This window comes from Thalassophryne amazonica, chromosome 11 (genome assembly GCF_902500255.1).
Source record: "Thalassophryne amazonica chromosome 11, fThaAma1.1, whole genome shotgun sequence".
NCBI lineage: Eukaryota > Metazoa > Chordata > Actinopteri > Batrachoidiformes > Batrachoididae > Thalassophryne > Thalassophryne amazonica.
Genome location: NC_047113.1, coordinates 41,326,258 through 41,339,210, shown reverse-complemented (window position 1 = coordinate 41,339,210; position 12,953 = coordinate 41,326,258). Strand labels below are relative to the sequence as shown.

Sequence of the window (12,953 nt, the reverse complement as noted above, 5' to 3'; positions counted from 1 at the left end):
CTGAACACCTCTAATTTTTTGACTGAACATTTTCTGTGAGTGGACAGACTGTGCGGCAAAGCGGCACAGCACGAGCGCCGCAGGCGCGAAGTCATCTAGGGGGGTCCGGGGGCAAGCCCCCCTGGAAATTTTGAAAAAAATGGTGCAATTTGGTGCATTCTGAGTGCAATTTGGACAGTTTTCCTTTGCCTAAAACAGTGCTTTTTGACTCTTATCATACTGCAAAACATGACTAAAGTGTATTAATTTCATCACAACTTATTTACTATTTTGTATGACAGTATGTGTCCGTAATAAGTTACCATCCACAAATGGAATGACATAATTTACATTAACAATAATTTAACTGACTATAATTTATGCTTTCATTCTACACAATTAATCAAATCCTAAGTGTGTCTTACAAAATATATTAGAACCTTTATGCTATTACCTGGTAAAATAAATAATACACTTAAAGACATGTTAAGTATTGCCAATGAAAAGTCTTTTGCCACTTGTAAGTCACTGATGCATGAATCTAATGTAACTTGCAAAAAAATCAATTACGTAACTTCTTATTAGAAATTATCAAGTCCATCATTTCTCACCAAGTCAATTTTTATTCACAACTGAGCATGTAACAGGTAGATTGAGTCTCTATGGTGTGCTGAGTATTACTTTTTGAAATATTTGAAAATGGTGCCTGTTTCACTTAATCTTTTCTTATTTGGTTGTTTAGCTGATGTAGCAGAGCCAGTGGAATGTGTTGACACTGCAAAATTAACACAAGCATTATAATATTTATCGTCATGACAAAACATTTTGTGTTGAGATGGGTTAATGTGGTGTGTTCTGGACTCGAGAGGGTTAACCATTTCATGTTCTGTCTTCCAAATGTTATTTGAACATGACTGAAATTGGACAATAATGTTCAAAATCAATATTTATTTTTATTTGGAGAAAATGAACCTGAAGACCATGACTGGATGAGTGCACATCGAGTGCATGAGGCACATACTGATCCTGATTAATAATTCATTATTTATTATTACTATAATCATAACATATCAAATACTTGAAATCTATAAACCTTTTGCTTTCTATGGCTATTGATCTTTATGATTTAATCAGCTGGAATTATAATTTTATTTCAAATGAATGGCTGTTACGGCAACTTACGCAATGTGACTTGTTTAGTGAATTTTGTCACCCATTCTGATCTTTATGTTTTAGCAATTTCTCACAAAAATACTCTGGGTCCATTCTACTCACACCATTAAATGAAATCCTTATCATTATATTAATTGTAATAGTCTTACCTTTGTTAGAAATGATGAAAATAATTGTAGAAATTCGTATTGGATACACACGCGGGAAGCTCAGAGTTGATCGATGCAATGAGATGCCTCAAGCGTCGAGGGTCTCGTATATACTCGTATTATTACTTTACCTTCAGAAAGCAATGAGCGCGGTGACAGAGTCACTGCCCAGAACACCACTGCGCACACACGACCGCTTCCTGTAATGGCGGCCTCCGTATGGAATACATTTTAAAGCAAATTCCGTCCTTCTCTCCCGTTTTGTGTCGAAATGAAGTAATAAAATATTTTTTCAGTTAGCGATTATAAATGACGGAATACAGTGGTCCCTCATTTATCACAGGAGTTACGTTCTAAAAATAGCCCGCGATAGGTGAAATCCGCGAAGTATTTTTTACAATTATTATAGACATTTTAAAGCTGTAAAACCCCTCACTACACACTTTATACACGTTTCTCAAACAGGCATTAACATTTTCTCACTTTTCTCTCATGTGTAAACACTCTCAAAGTTCAAACCTTAGTAGAAAAATAAGACCAACCTGTTTTCAGGCCCAAACATTTGTTTGAGAAATAAAAATAGAACGTTTTCCTATAAATAATTATGATGGCTTTTAGAACTAAAATTTAATTTTAACGATCAACGTACGAGGTTGGACACATAAGAAATTATTAATAGTGACTGACCAGTATTTCACAGTTCCTCTGATCACGCCTCTTCATCCTGGCGCTGCGCCTTTTTCCACTGAATCACACCTCACTGCAGGTGTCTTTTTCCGAGTGAAGAACACAGATATGGGTAGTTGTTGGCGCTGTTTTTTCTTCTGGGCGAGAAGATTCTTATAAACAGACACGCAGAACACAATGCGCGTGCTCTCCCTTCGCGGTGCCGCGACCGGCTGCTTGATGAGGCTGCAGAACACAATGCAGTGTAAAAAAAAAAAAAGCATGCAAAACTGGACTAAAAAAAAAATCTGCGAAACTGCGAGGCCGCGAAAGGTGAACCGCGTTACAGCGAGGGACCACTGTAAACGGAACCAGAAAATAAAAATTGACGGGAATCCGTCTACAGACGGAGATTTTGCAGCACTGCGCAATGTAGCATTCATTACAGTGCATGTGTGCGACATCAATGTAAGAGCTACAGTAGTGTTCAGAATAATAGTAGTGCTACGTGACTAAAAAGATTAATCCAGGTTTTGAGTATATCTCTTATTGTTACATGGGAAACAAGGTACCAGTAGATTCAGTAGTTTCTCACAAATCCAACAAGACCAAGCATTCATGATATGCACACTCTTAAGGCTATGAAATTGGGCTATTACAACCCCTGGCAAAAATTATGGAATCACCGGCCTCAGAGGATGTTCATTCAGTTGTTTAATTTTGTAGAAAAAAAGCAGATCACAGACATGACACAAAACTAAAGTCATTTCAAATGGCAACTTTCTGGCTTTAAGAAACACTATAAGAAATCAAGAAAAAAAGATTGTGGCAGTCAGTAACGGTTACTTTTTTAGACCAAGCAGAGGAAAAAAATATGAAATCACTCAATTCTGAGGAAAAAATTATGGAATCACCCTGTAAATTTTCATCCCCAAAACTAATACCTGCATCATATCAGATCTGCTCGTTAGTCTGCATCTAAAAAGGAGTGAACACACCTTGGAGAGCTGTTACACCAAGTGGACTAACATGAATCATGGCTCCAACACGAGAGATGTCAATTGAAACAAAGGAGAGGATTACCAAACTCTTAAAAGAGAGTAAATCATCACGCAATGTTGCAAAAGATGTTGGTTGTTCACAGTCAGCTGTGTCTAAACTCTGGACCAAATACAAACAACATGGGAAGGTTGTTAAAGGCAAACATACTGGTAGACCAAGGAAGACAAAGCGTCAAGACAGAAAACTTAAAGCAATATGTCTCAAAAATCGAAAAATGTACAACAAAACAAATGAGGAACGAATGGGAGGAAACTGGAGTCAATGTCTGTAACCGAACTGTAAGAAACCGCCTAAAGGAAATGGGATTTACATACAGAAAAGCTAAACGAAAGGCATCATTAACACCTAAACAGAAAAAAACAAGGTTACAATGGGCTAAGGAAAAGCAATTGTGGACTGTGGATGACTGGATGAAAGTCATATTCAGTGATGAATCTCGAATCTGCATTGGGCAAGGTGATGATGCTGGAACTTTTGTTTGGTGCCTTTCCAATGAGATTTATAAAGATGACTACCTGAAAAGAACATGTAAATTTCCACAGTCATTGATGATATGGGGCTGCATGTCAGGTAAAGGCACTGGGGAGATGGCTGTCATTACATCATCAATAAATGCACAAGTTTATGTTGATATTTTGGACAATTGAAAGGATGTTTGGGGATGATGAAATCATTTTTCAAGATGATAATGCATCTTGCCATAGAGCAAAAACTGCAAAAACATTCCTTGCAAAAAGACACATAGGGTCAATGTCATGGCATAGGGTCAATGTCAATGAGCAGATCTGATTTGATGCAGGTGTTAATTTGGGGGATGAAAATTTACAGGGTGATTCCATAATTTTTTCCTCAGAATTGAGTGATTCCATATTTTTTCCTCTGCTTGGTCTAAAAAAGTAACCGTTACTGACTGCCACAATCTTGTTTTCTTGATTTCTTATAGTGTTTCTTAAAGCCAGAAAGTTGCCATTTGAAATGACTTTAGCTTTGTGTCATGTCTGTGATCTGCTTTTTTCTACAAAATTAAACAACTGAATGAACATCCTCTGAGGCCGGTGATTCCATAATTTTTGCCAGGGGTTGTAGTAAAAAAATGTAGAGGGGGGGGGGGGGGGGTACTGTATGGTCTGGTGCCAGTCTCTTCACAAGCTGTTGAACAAAAGGGTACTGAACAAAAGTTATTGAAAGTTGTGTATGTATTTAAACATACATTTCTACCTGCAAGCAAACCTTTGAATAACAATCTTCATTAAACAAGATTACATACAAGAGGTGAATAAAAATCTCTTCATAAAAGAGATTTTTCGTCTATGCTTTTTTGTGAGTTGTCTTCAGCCAAACAACAGAGGGTTTTCAATCACGTGACCGATCTGTTCGTCTCCATCGTGGATTACTATGCGGCTGGCGCGTCAAAGAAAATAGAGAGAATGAAAGCTCATTACGAGGCTTTAAACCATTGAGATAAAGCTGTTTATTGTGGCTGATGTGTAACAGTTGGTTCAGTGGATCCGTATGTTGTACTGGACAGTGAATTTAATGACGATGTAAGGAAGTGGCCTGCAGTTTCACAGCTTAAGCTTAAAGGAGACCTGCACTGAAAAAAATGCAGTCAGATTGTTTGAACAAAAAATGACTTACATTTACACGAGATCCTTCTGAATGTAGTAAAGAAAATCTGCAAGCCCAGATCTGTCATTCAAAGGAGGAATCTTCATTTGAAAATGACAAATTTACAGCTAACATTTAGCCCTCCGCAAATTGTCCCTCTCATCATGGACGCTGCCGAGACGTCACGGACAAGACCCTCTCCCAGCATGCATTGCGCCAATTGTAATTTATGGATTTACGTCAGTTTGCATCTGCACTTTTTCTTGTCTTATACGGAAGGATCTACTTTTTTTAAAACTTCATATTGTCTTGCGGCACGTTTGGTGAGTACACATTTCTTTTATTTGTGCTTGAAAATTATTTTGGGGGACTTTTTCATACGCCCGTTTGATTAAGTGGTGTCGCAATGAAAATCTACTGTCTTTCGCCTCCGGTACCATCGCGGGATATGGAGGCGAGACCCGCAAAGAATCCCAGTCATTAAAAATATACAAACTTCTCTCAGCATCCATGGAGCTCTGGGGCTCTGATTGCCGAGACGTGCGGTGCTGTGGATTTTGCCGCAAGAAGTCTGTCCTTGCAGCAACAGGTGTACCGGCCGCTTCGCATTAAAACAGTGAACCTAATCTCAGGACTTGTGCCAAGTGTGTTGCAGCTCCATTCAGTAGACAGAGAGGTGATGCCGGTGTTGTGCGCTGAATCTGGCACAACACCAAAGCAGACACGGGCGGTGTGGGTGGCCCGGTCGGCGGTTAACGAGCTCGTTAACGAGCCCGCAATCTTAATAAGCGCAGCGGAGGCAGAGAGCGGGAGAGAAAGAACGGCGCCCGCTGTTGATGTCTTGCAAATCTGAGCACCCAGATCTGTATCTCACATTCATTGCAGCTTACTTTTGGATGTTGAAACCAGGATGTGTATAAGTAACATTACTAAGAGATAAAATCGATTTCAATGCGGGATCGGACTGAAGGCGGGAGCGCGTCGTCTTGTCCCTGACATCATGGAAATGATACGGCTGTACAAACTGTTTTCACAGAGGGCTAAATTTTAGCTGCAAATTTGTCATTTTTAAACAAAGATTTCTCCGCTGAATTACAAATTTGGGCTTACAGATTTACTTTACTGCATTCACAAGGGTCTTATAAATACATATCAGCTATTTCTTTCTGAAATCTGACCACATTTATTTCAATGCAGGTCTACTTTAATATGGTCAGAACCAAGCAGACAGCCCGTAAATCCACCGGAGGAAACGCTCCGAGGAAGCAGCTTGCTACCAAAGCCGCACGGAAGAGCGCTCCGGCTATTGGCGGTGTGAAGAGGCCTTGCCGTTACACGCCCGGCACCGTGATGCTGAGACCAGTAGCCGGAGTGCTCTTCCAGGCGGCTTTGGATTTACGGGAGGTCTGCTTGGTGCTGGCCATATTAAAGCTTCCTTCAGATGTGCTCTGCCTCTTCTGCTGAGCCAGGTCTTTCTGTAGCTTAGAAAGCTCGTAACACTCCACTGTTTGATGCACAATAACTGCTGTTAGCCTGTAAAATGAGCAACCTGCCTCGTTTTTATCACCTCTGTTTGAACAACCGAAGACAGCACAAAAGTTGACCACTGTTGAAGCTTCTGCCAGTGCTCGCTAAATGCACGTAGCGTATCACAACGGCCACCGCTTCGTAATCCAGATTTTGCACCGCGGGGTGCAAAATCACATGACCGATACGTCACATGAAAACCCTCTATACATCAGCTGTTCCTTTACTTGCCATAAAACCAAACTTCTTGACCTACCATGTCTCCTCCCTTCAACCTTTTCTCTAAAATCCTTTCAAAACAGCTTCACTGCACCACTTGATCAGTCTGCACTACATAAGCAAATACGCCAGAGAAATCACAACTCCTCAATCTTAAGTTTATAAAAAGACATTCTGATTATGTATTGGGCACATTCATAGATTCACAGAACCACCTATCTCTGATTACGGCTACGAGCACCACCTATTGCCAATCGGAAGTACAACAGGCATTAGCGTCAACCTGAGAGCGCACAGAACGGTACACCTGGAGCTAGTAGAGCCAGATGGCCGCAGCTCCGCTCAGAGAAACTGCTTATTCTGTTCAGAATCCGGGTGGATAGGCGTGTGCGTGCCCGACTTTATGCCAAATTTCGTTTTGAGGGGGAATTAAACATAATTAAACTACGGCCAAAAAAGGTCCAATCATGTCTACAATAATCAGCAGTAACGATATGCTTGTTTACGGAGAGCAATTAATTATGTAGGGACAAAAACAGAAACTTCCGCTGGACTCCTCTGTCTCTTGACATATTCATACATCCAATGTCAGACATGTTCAGCCGTCGATCAAAACATCGTAAACACTGTTGTTATGCAATGTTTATAGGGCGGCTACCGCCCTCCACCCACTTCAGCTAACTAGCATGCAAGCTACGGCTGGTCATCCCAGCGCCATTTTTTTTTAGCATAAATGCTAATGCGAGGAAATTTTATAGTCGGTCTCAATACAATTACAGCATCATTTACATACACACTAAGACGGTAGTGGAATATATAGTACCAACGACCGTGTGATATGATTTTTTTAAGCGGACTGGGTGCTTTTTACTCATTAACAACGACGACGTCCGTTCGCTTGGCTAAGTAGCTTGCTAAGCTAAGGTGGAGCCGCTTTGTGCCGCATGAAGTTTTCCCGAGAAGGCTGAATGCGGCCCGCTACGGCCGACTGGGCCCGGCCGCCTTATTTAACGTGCCTTTCCAGCCGGTTCAAAATAATTTTACCTGATAACGACGTCTTCTCGCGCTGTCGGCGCTTCTCCCCGTTGTCGGTTTTGTCTGTTATTGTTTTGGTTTATTTTTGACGGTAAGCTAAGTGCGGCCTGCACTTTTGGATCCCCGGGCGCTCTTTGCTAGGCCTCGGCCAATCAGCTTGCTTCCTGACAAGCAGAGGGAGGGCGGGGGGCAGACAATGCGTGGCCTCGTTTACCGCTGATCCCTTTCTATTTGCGTCATACATAAGAGAGCAGTTACATTAATGCGACCATTCCCTTACCGATCAGATATTTATGTACCGCTTTCGCACGCACAAATAAGTTTAAAAGTTAACACGTCCATCAATATCAATTTTATTGTGGCTGGGAACCGTGCGCTCACGTTTTGCGTGCAAAGCTGAGGCCTGTAGGCCATTGGCGTGCAACTCATTTGAGAGCCGTGCGCTCACACGCACCCACCCAAGGAAATATCCAGGATATGCTGACAGTAGGCTGAAGGGAACACACTGCATTGTGGCACTAGTTAGCCTGTGATGCAAACACACTTAAGAACTCACACATCCCAGATTAAAAACTAAATAGGCGATCATGGTATCAGGGTAGATTTTATTTGTTTTGACAACAGTTTCTAATTCTAGGAGGCAATTTGCAAGAGGGTGCATAGGTGACCAAGGCACAAGGCCTTCGTGCATAAAGTGTTTGTTTGTTTTTTACAGCACATCCAAATAACACAGACCGATCTATTTCTAGATATGCAATAAAAATGCCTGGAAAATTACATACCAGAATAGCACTTCTTAAATTTAAGATTACTTTAGGAATTGTGAAGTTGCAGCTGAAATGCACCTTGGCACAAACACATTTTTAAAATTATAAGGACATTGTGGTCTACAGGGTTGCACTGATGTGCAGGAAAGGAGCAAAACACATACAATACAAATGTAAAAAAATCACAAACCTTCATCAATTCACATATAAAATTATGACATTTTGAAGATTTATTGTATTGCAGGGAGATGAAAATGTTTAAGGTCAGGAAAATCACCAAGAATGCAACACTCAGCACCTTCATCTCGTTAGAATTCACAGAGAAATAGGAAAAAAAAAACAGCAAAATATTAATTTTAAATTTTCTTCATTTCATTTACATCAACAAAAATTAATTACAGCCATTATTTTTCCAGCATTAACAAAAATACAAGAAAATGACACCAATCTTCTGGAAGCACAGAGGCGTGTGTGCAAGTGTGCCTTCCTACATGTCCTGTGTGTGTGTGTGTGTGTGGGTTGACAGTATTTCATGCAAAGGAAAGAGACAGGTCTCAACTACAAATCCAGTGCAGCCCAGCTTTTCAGTCTGAAATAGGAACCCAGAGATGGTAGATTGTATTTGTGTGCACAGTGGCTTTGTTCTTTTTAGTATGGAAGGTAAAAGAGGTCAGGTCAGGGTTGAAAAAGCAACCATCCTTCACTGTTCAGACTCAGTAACAGCCATCTTTCCATGACTCATCGGAGATCTTCGTCATGCCCATAGACCTGTCCATAAATCAGGAAATTAGTAAAATCTGGAACCACAACAAGTGCACAAAAACTGTCATGATGAAAATATAACATCTGACCCAAAGTTGAGTGCCTCAGTGACTGACAGACGTTTTTTCCTCTACTATGTTTTGGCTGTCTACCCAGGTGGTGTAAGCCATACTGTGGTCAGATGTTTTCCACTGTCCTCACAGCTGATACAACAAACTGTGGCCCAATCCCAATGTCAGCCCTCGGGGACTGCTTAGGGAGGACAGCGGGATTGGGCAATTGACTCTGAACAGGGTAAAACTAAACCATGACATCAAAACTCCAACAGGCTAACTATATTGAGATTATAGGAATCATTCAGAAACTTTTTTTTCTTTTTTACATTTAAACTGTGTGCCAAATTTCCAGCAATGCTCAGACAGCAAATTTTGATGACATTCATTTATGAGGTCTGTGAGAAAAGTATCGTACCTTTTTATTTTTTTCAAAAACTATATGGATTTGATTCATATGTTTTTACGTCAGCCAAGCTTAAACCTTCGTGCGCATGCGTGAGTTTTTCCACGCCTGTCGGTTGCGTCATTCACCTGTGAGCACGTCTTGTGGGAGGAGTGGTCCAGCCCCCTTGTTGGATTTTCATTGTCAGGAAATGGCGGAATGATTTGGGCTTTTTTTCCCCCTTCAGAATTTTTTCAGAAACTGTTGGAGACAAGCAGCTGGAAACCATTCGAAAAATTTATCTGGCTTTTGGTGAAAATTTTACGGGCTTCACAGAGAATAAGGACTGTTACTACAGCTTTAAGGACGCCCCACAATGGCGCACGGCGCGCCATGCTCCGAGCCGCCATCGAGAGGCAGAAACCACCACATCATTTCTAAACGGATGGCTGTGTGAAGCTGGGACCGTCGTGAGCAATTTCTCTGGTTATCACAAGAGCTGTACATCAGCCATTTTCCGGCAGATTTCACTTTTAACAAGAGATTTTGTCATGGAAAGCCGCGCGGAGGCTTCGCGCGTCACGACCGATTCGCTGATCGAGCGAGACAAAGGAACACCTCCGTTTCGGAGTGCCAGGGGACAAGTTGGGACATGTCCAGCTCTCCACAATTTCTCTTCACTGGGCTGGTAAGCATTGGCTGGCTTATTTTGCTTTTCTGGTGGGAAAAATCACCCACCCCCCAAAAAAGACCTACACTGTGCACAAATCTTGAAATGCTTAAAGTAAGAAAATTAAGTAGTTTTCATGTGAACACACAAAACAAGATAATGGATTGACACTGCAGTCACACATTGATTACAAGCACCAGATGATAAAGTGAGTGTTCCATTTATTTCAATGAGAACCCAATGAAAAATTATGCCACTGCTGGCTGTGAGTGCTGTAAGCACGAACCGTGAATCGTGACAGGCTTGTCATCAAAAGTAAAAAAGTTTCAACTTTTACAGCTTGCTCCACCAAAAAGGACAAACCAGGTGTTTTATATTTAATGAGGAGAAAGACCGCCAGCAAGAAATGGATTATTGAAGTGTACAGACTCACCCGTGTTTAATCAGGTAAACATGAACAGTTTGTGTGATATTACATTTCATGGTCTATGCAATATGTATTTATTGGTAATGTGAAATGTTTATTTCCAAGAAATTGGTGGAAATCTGCTCAATCGTCCTGTGTTGTAACGCTGAAGAAAGTGTCCACACTCCACCCTTCCATTAAGTTTCCAGAAAAGCCGTTCGGGTAGTTCTACTATAATTCTAAAACTACAACATCAAAACAAACAAGGAGCACTGAAAACACGACTTTGCTGGTGGATGTAATTACGCAAGACTGCCAAAATGGCTGGAGGCAACAAGATAATTTTCCTGACTTCCTGAAGGACTGGTTTGCAACTAAAGCCTGGTTCACACAGCAAGATTTTAAAATGATCTGTCTCTCAGGTTTCCAAAACCTGAGAGACCACAAACGTGGAGATAAAACAAAACAAAAAACAACATAGATCTGACAGGTTTGGGCGTACAGTGTGTGGTGTTCAGCCACACGGTGAAGTCAACACACCACACACGAACAGATTTCACACATGAACATTCCCACATCAGACAGGAAATCTTGCAAAATCTCTCGAGATGAAACGTGACTTCATAGGAAACAAGTGGAGATAGTTTGTGGACTATTTACAACAGAGGGGAAAAAAGATACAAAAAGAAAAGGCGTTCTATAAAGGAGTGGAGACAGCGTGACCACGGACTTTCTGGTAGACAGAACAGCTGTTTTGATTTTAGATTTTGCTCTGTGCATCTGTCACCTCACTTTCTGATTGGCTGCATGTAACATTCAGCAGGCTGCATGCTCGTTTGTGGAACACATCATACGCTGCGATATTGGATCAAGACAATCCAACATGTTGGGCAGCCCCGATTTGCGATCAGAGCGCTCCTGATGTCCTTCCGAGCAGATCAGAGCACTCGTAACACACCACACAAGGCAGGAATATCTGATAAGATTATCTTTAGTGTCATCACAACAATCGGGTCTGATATCGGCCTAATTATTTTGCCATGTGAACCATGCATAAATATGGATTTGGATTTAGTCATCTAAAAATCATCCATAAATGTTCCAGTGGATAATGCATTTTACACAGCACTGATTAACATCAATTTGAGCAGATGGGATGAGTCAATCTGTGAAATCACCTGCTAGAGTCACTGGCTGCAAAGAAAACCTTTACCTTCTTGGCCCTTTCTGGAATGTCTTTGGACACTGCTGTTCTATGTGTTCCAGTGTAGATGGAGACCATTCAAAAAAATGGAATGGTTTTGGAAATGCCTGTCATTGTCACATGAACAACATTTTGGATTTTAGCTGTACAATGTGACTGTAATCTCTACACGTCTACACATTAAATACTCACCTTCTGGGGGGCTGAGAAAGTTTACTCCTAGTGGATGCTGATGGCACAGTCTGTCCTCGACCCGTCACAGGCCTTCCTGCTGCAGCTGAGCCTCTACCAGACTGGCACGCTCCACCAATGGCAGATCCTAGAGACGGGCCCCTGCGGGTCGCTATTGCAGGTGGTGTTTGGATAATGGGCAGACCTCTGGAAGGCTTACGAGCTGCTGCCATGGACCCCACAGGAGTCACAGCTTTCACCGGAGTTCGCAGGGACAGCGGAGACTGGCCATTGCTGCGAGGTCGACTACAAGCCATACCTTGAGCAGAAGAAAGGTAGAGGAACATAACAGGGACTCAAACCCCTAATACCTTAATCAGAGAAAAAATAAAAATACACAAACACAGAAAAATGAGTTCCAAACTTAAGGTTTGGCATGTATGAGTTGTAGGCAAGCATGTTGCTTTGGAAGCACATTAATGGACTATGCCATTTTGGAGTAAAGCAAAAAGAAAAACTTTGTAGTAGGTGAGTGAAACAGTTCTGATGATCACAAGGGCAACATAACACACTGCTAAAAAATAAATAAAGAAAGAAAGAAAGAAAGAACATTTTTTAAATTAGAGTATAGCATAGTACGAGTATACAACCCCTGGCAATAATTATGGAATCACCGGCCTCGGAGGATGTTCATTCAGTTGTTTAATTTTGTAGAAAAAAAGCAGATCACATACATGACACAAAACTAAAGTCATTTCAAATGGCAACTTTCTGGCTTTAAGAAACACTATAAGAAATCAGGAAAAATAATTGTGGCAGTCAGTAACGGTTACTTTTTTAGACCAAGCAGAGGGAAAAAAAAAATATGGACTCACTCAATTCTGAGGAATAAATTATGGAATCACCCTGTAAATTTTCATCCCCAAAACTAACACCTGCATCAAATCAGATCTGCTCGTTAGTCTGCATCTAAAAAGGAGTGATCACACCTTGGAGAGCTGTTGCACCAAGTGGATTGACATGAATCATGGCTCCAACACGAGAGATGTCAATTGAAACAAAGGAGAGGATTATCAAACTCTTAAAAGAGGGTAAATCATCACACAATGTTGCAAAA

The 12,953-nt window shown here is 41.2% G+C and overlaps 2 protein-coding genes across 5 annotated transcripts in view; both read right to left on the bottom strand.

The window, feature by feature from the left end:
• The window catches only part of LOC117520018 (zinc finger protein 711-like), a 45,120-nt gene extending 37,476 nt beyond the window's left edge, over positions 1-7,644 (bottom strand). Inside the window, exon 1 of one of the 2 annotated variants that reach the window (XM_034181313.1) lies at positions 7,428-7,644. The gene's annotated coding sequence lies outside the window, so the exon portion shown is untranslated. The remainder of the gene's footprint in view (positions 1-7,427) is intronic. The other variant, XM_034181312.1, reaches the window with a different exon arrangement.
• Positions 7,645-8,003: 359 nt separating this feature from the next.
• The window catches only part of zgc:66447 (SLAIN motif-containing protein-like), a 40,680-nt gene continuing 35,730 nt past the window's right edge, over positions 8,004-12,953 (bottom strand). For all 3 annotated transcript variants that reach the window (XM_034181315.1, XM_034181316.1, XM_034181314.1), the window contains 2 exons: positions 11,858-12,155; positions 8,004-8,953 (listed from right to left, as the gene is read on the bottom strand). In XM_034181315.1, coding sequence (XP_034037206.1) covers positions 8,899-8,953; positions 11,858-12,155 — 353 coding nt within the window. In that variant the 3' untranslated portion in view covers positions 8,004-8,898. The remainder of the gene's footprint in view (positions 8,954-11,857; positions 12,156-12,953) is intronic.